This window comes from Bidens hawaiensis, unplaced genomic scaffold (genome assembly GCF_021521415.1).
Source record: "Bidens hawaiensis isolate Kalapana, Puna unplaced genomic scaffold, B.hawaiensis_p1.1 tig00022293_1, whole genome shotgun sequence".
Classification (NCBI taxonomy): domain Eukaryota; kingdom Viridiplantae; phylum Streptophyta; class Magnoliopsida; order Asterales; family Asteraceae; genus Bidens; species Bidens hawaiensis.
Genome location: NW_027493460.1, coordinates 138,145 through 142,710, shown reverse-complemented (window position 1 = coordinate 142,710; position 4,566 = coordinate 138,145). Strand labels below are relative to the sequence as shown.

General features: G+C 32.6%; 1 protein-coding gene across 1 annotated transcript; it reads left to right on the top strand.

Moving 5' to 3' along the window:
* Window positions 1–2,467: 2,467 nt before the first annotated feature.
* On the top strand, window positions 2,468–4,173 carry LOC143565157 (BAG family molecular chaperone regulator 2-like). The gene is made up of 4 exons (XM_077052217.1): window positions 2,468–2,837; window positions 3,095–3,351; window positions 3,454–3,600; window positions 3,686–4,173. The coding sequence occupies exons 1-4, from the start codon at window positions 2,621–2,623 to the stop codon at window positions 3,989–3,991; spliced, it is 927 nt and encodes a 308-aa protein (XP_076908332.1). The 5' UTR covers window positions 2,468–2,620; the 3' UTR covers window positions 3,992–4,173.
* Window positions 4,174–4,566: the final 393 nt, after the last annotated feature.

Here is a 4,566-nt window from a genome sequence, read left to right as displayed (position 1 = left end):
CGAAATTAGTTTCTTTGAATTGGTTTTATATGGACTTTACTAAATCGTGATATTATAATGAAAGATGGTTTGTATTAATTAACAAGGGAAATGCGTCTATTAGTATAATTAGATACATATTTTGTGCCTTATTTTTATATAGGCTATACTAGTTGACTTACGAATCCAAAAATTGAATTTATGAAGTATTTGAATATTTAAGGTTGTTTGAATGTTTTAAATACGGAAATATGTTTCTTTCTCTAATTCCTTACAATGTTTATGCCTTATTTTTTGACACACAATAATCAATGTAATTGACTAACGAATCTATTAGTCTGAAGTTACTATTTTATTTCATATCACAATCATTAACATTAATGTATGAATTGAATCGTTTACTTTTAAATAATATTATTTACTTTTAAATTATTTAATAACCAATAAAATTTAAGAAGACTTGGTATGTATGAAAGCTATGTCCATGGCTTTATAGCCTAGTGGCATCTTGGTGGTGGAATAAGGCTTAGGGATCATAAGGTCCTGGGTTCGAATCTCACAAGGGGGTTTTTCCAAGATTTATTGGGTTTACTCCTGAATTGGTTGTTAGGCATTATTGCCTAGTGGAGATGGATATGATCGCGTGGTTCTACTGGTGACACGATGATACTCCAGTGGTCCGTGAGTGATCCTAATTTGCCGTTCAAAAAAAATAAAAATATAATGTATGAAAGCTATAATGATTGGCCAATAGATAGATGCCATTTCTTCAAAAAATAACTTATAACTTTATATGTAGATATTTTCTCATGTTGAATTATGCAAAAACTATAATAATTTAAACTTGGAAAAAGTAAAAAGAAAAAAAGGTGAGAGAGAGAGAGAGAGAGAGAGAGAGTGGAGAAAATAAAATGCATGCTAGCGTTTTTAATGTACATACAAAAAACATCATCACAATAATAGAACAAGGAATTAAACAAAAATTGTGGTGGGTTAAATATATGAAAATGCTTTCATGTAAATTGCAAATGCGGAATGATCTTTGATAGTAACGTTAGATGTTCCTATTATATTACTAGTCAATACCAATTCATAAAAAAATGTTGTAGAGGTAAAATCAGGGTTTTTCTTCAGGATTTAGCTAGCCTATATGAGCCGAAAAAAAAGGCCATACGAATTATATAAATAAATTTTTTTCAACAACGATTAACGTTGTAGCAAAAATATATAAAATACCAAGTTACATAAAATAACATACTTTCATGTAAATTTATGTTTTATTATTATTATTATTATTATTATTATTATTATTAATTTTATTTAAGGTTCATGGATTATTTTTTATTGGACAACCAATAACTGTGAGGTTTGAAATTTTTTTTCTCTATAGGATATGGCCTGATAAATTTTAAGGTTTTAGTTTTTATATAAGGGGCTAATAACCTATCGGTTTTATATTCTAAAAATTAAAATAAAACACACACCCAAAAATTTTGTGCCCGCAAAAAACATACCCTGTCCGGGCATCCGGCTTGCCCATGCTTAGAGCCAGCCTTGGGTAAAATCCTGTTTGAACAACAACTGATAGTATCCGAAACTGCTTGACTATCCAATCTTTTGAAATTTCTTTAGACGTATGTACGGATGCTCATAACATATTGTAGTCGACTACGTCATAAAAACATAATAGATAAATGGTTTTGGAATTACATGGTTCGTTTTTTGGTTGCTATGTTGTGCAACAACATGGCTAGCGATTTGGAAGTTGAAACCCGTTATGTAAAACACAAGTAGCTTTTAACCTATCTTAACTTTTATTTTATTCTTAAATTACTCAGTTATATATGTATATATTATATATCCCGAGTGATTTTCATTATTTAAGGTGTAGTACAAACTAACGATATAAAACAAAAACCAATTCAAACTTCAAACAGTCAAACCTGAATACATAAACCGACGAAAGAAACCCACCGAAACGGGTTTGGTTACATTTTTGTGTAAGTATATAATCAGAATTTTATCAAAATTACTTGAACTGAAGTTGTTACTTAGACATGATTTTTGAGTTGAAACTTTTATAGAATTATCGTACTAACTACTATCTAATACAAAACTAAAACCCCTATCAAAACCTAAACTATCTTAACATAATTTTAACCTTTCACCCAATCTAATAATTTTAATATTAGAAAGACCAAAACAATCGATATTATTTATTTATGTAGAATTAATAATTCCAAAAGAGGCCGTTGAATATAAAACATAGACTCCCAACTCTTGTGTTTTGTTCGCTGTCCATTCAGTTTCATTTAGTTTTCATCTCCCTATCCCTACCTTCCACTCTTCTCTAATCCTTTAAATAATAATAATCCCCTTTTAATATTAATCCATCCTTTATTATAATTATTATTATTCGCATCTTCATTGGTTTATTCAGCCACCGCCAAGAATCCACCAGGTTGACCTGACCGGAGATCTAAATCCCTCCCGCCGGAGAGGTTTCTCATTTCTGTCGGTCGGAAATGGGCTTTGTTGTAACTGACGTCATCATTGTTGAAAAGTCAACCCTTTGATCTGAGTTTATTCACAGATTTTCCGGATAATCCGAGTCAATATTGTTATATTAATTACACCGAAGATGATGCGGATGAGGACTAAAACAACGGAGTTGACCGCCGTTAAAGGTAGCCCCGCCGCCGCCGAAAACAAGTTGGAGGTCCGCCCCGGCGGAATGCTGGTCCAGAAGCGTGACCCGGATGAGGAAACCTACCGGGTTCCCCCGCCAAAGATTCGGGTTCGGGTCAAGTTCGGATCAATATACCACGAAATCATCATCAACTCCACAGCTACATTTGGTAAGTAATTAACAACTTATAAATGATTAAATTCCATTCTAAAACATTTCCTCTTTTTTTCTAATGAATGTTAAGTTTTCATATAAAAGATAATCACCAAAATTCATATTTTACCATTAAATTCAAACGGTTTACTATAAATAAAGTGACAGGTAGATGAGCAACTAGCTGCGTTGCAACCCGGTTTTTAATAACAAACCAATAATAATAATACTAAAAACAAAACATTTTTATATATATTTTCTTTTGTGCAAAAGGTGAATTGAAGAAGATGTTAACCGGTCCGACCGGACTGCACCATGAAGATCAAAAGATAATATACAAGGATAAAGAGAGGGCTTCCAAAACATTTTTGGATGTTGTGGGTGTAAAGGATAAGTCAAAAATGGTGGTTTTGGAAGATCCAATCAGCCGAGAAAGACGGCAGATTGAAGATAGAAAGAATACCGTAAAAGAAAAGGCTGCAAAATCAATGGCGGATATTAGTCTCGAGGTCTACCGGCTTGCTGGCCAGGTACGGCTTTATGTAGTTAATATTAGAAATTTAGAATGTATGAGTCTCGGAAAGTAAAAGAAATTTTTCGTTTAAAAAAATTAATGGGATGAACATTTGAAGGTGTCGGCGCTTGAATCGGTGATATCGAATGGAGGGAAAGTCGCCGACAAGACGGTGTCGGATTTGATCGATTTGTTGATGAATCACCTTCTTAAGCTAGACGAAATTAAGGTCGATGGAGATGTTAATCGGCAGAAGAAATTACAGGTTTGAAAGAACTATGCTTAATTAATTTTCTTGATTTATTTAAACACTAAATTTGACAAATTATTATTATGTAACAAAATTGAAGGTGCAAAAGGTACAAAGATACGTTGAAACACTTGACGTTTTAAAGGTTAAAAACACGACATCACAACCTCGGATTAATCAAACAAACGGATACACTAAGCGGTCAGTTGGGAAATTTGCACCACCAACAACGGTGGCGAGTGAACAACAAGCGCCGTCGAGAGGTGGAGTTGTGGTAACCACACAATGGGAGACTTTTGATTCATTGCCGACAGTTTTTCCGGCCCCACAAACATCAACATCAACATCAACCACAAGTGAAACAACAATACAACACAACTTCAATTGGGACTTGATATTAAAGTAGTTCAAAATGTCGGTAACTGTGCGTGTCTGTGTGTGAACTCTGTGTTTTGGATTTTTTTTGTTCCTAGTTGGTTTGGCATGGTTTCCTTGTTCATTCTTTTTTGTACCTAGAGTTTTTTTTTAATATTTGTGTGAGCGCGTTTAACTTTTGAAATAAACGATCACCTTGATCATTTCATTGTATGTTTTTGTTTGATTCAGAACCAATAATATGTTGTAAATTACAGAACTATATAATAGCCATAGCCATTGTATATAGTGTGTTAAAGAAAATTAGTTTTTCTTACGCTACGCATCACATTCAGAGCATTACTGCACTTATGTGGTTCTTTTGTTTTTATCATTTTTCTTATCAAGGGGGTTTTTATGATTTCGTATTAACTTACGACTTATTAACTTTTAAAAAAGTTAAAAGATGTTTAGTAATATTATAGAGATAAGTTATAAAGTTTTAACTTATTAACTTATAAAAAAAATTATAATAAAGAGTAAAAATAAGAAACATAGACACTAATCTACCCATATGATAGTGGAAAATGAAATCCAATGTAGGGGTAGGGATAGGGGTGACAAAAA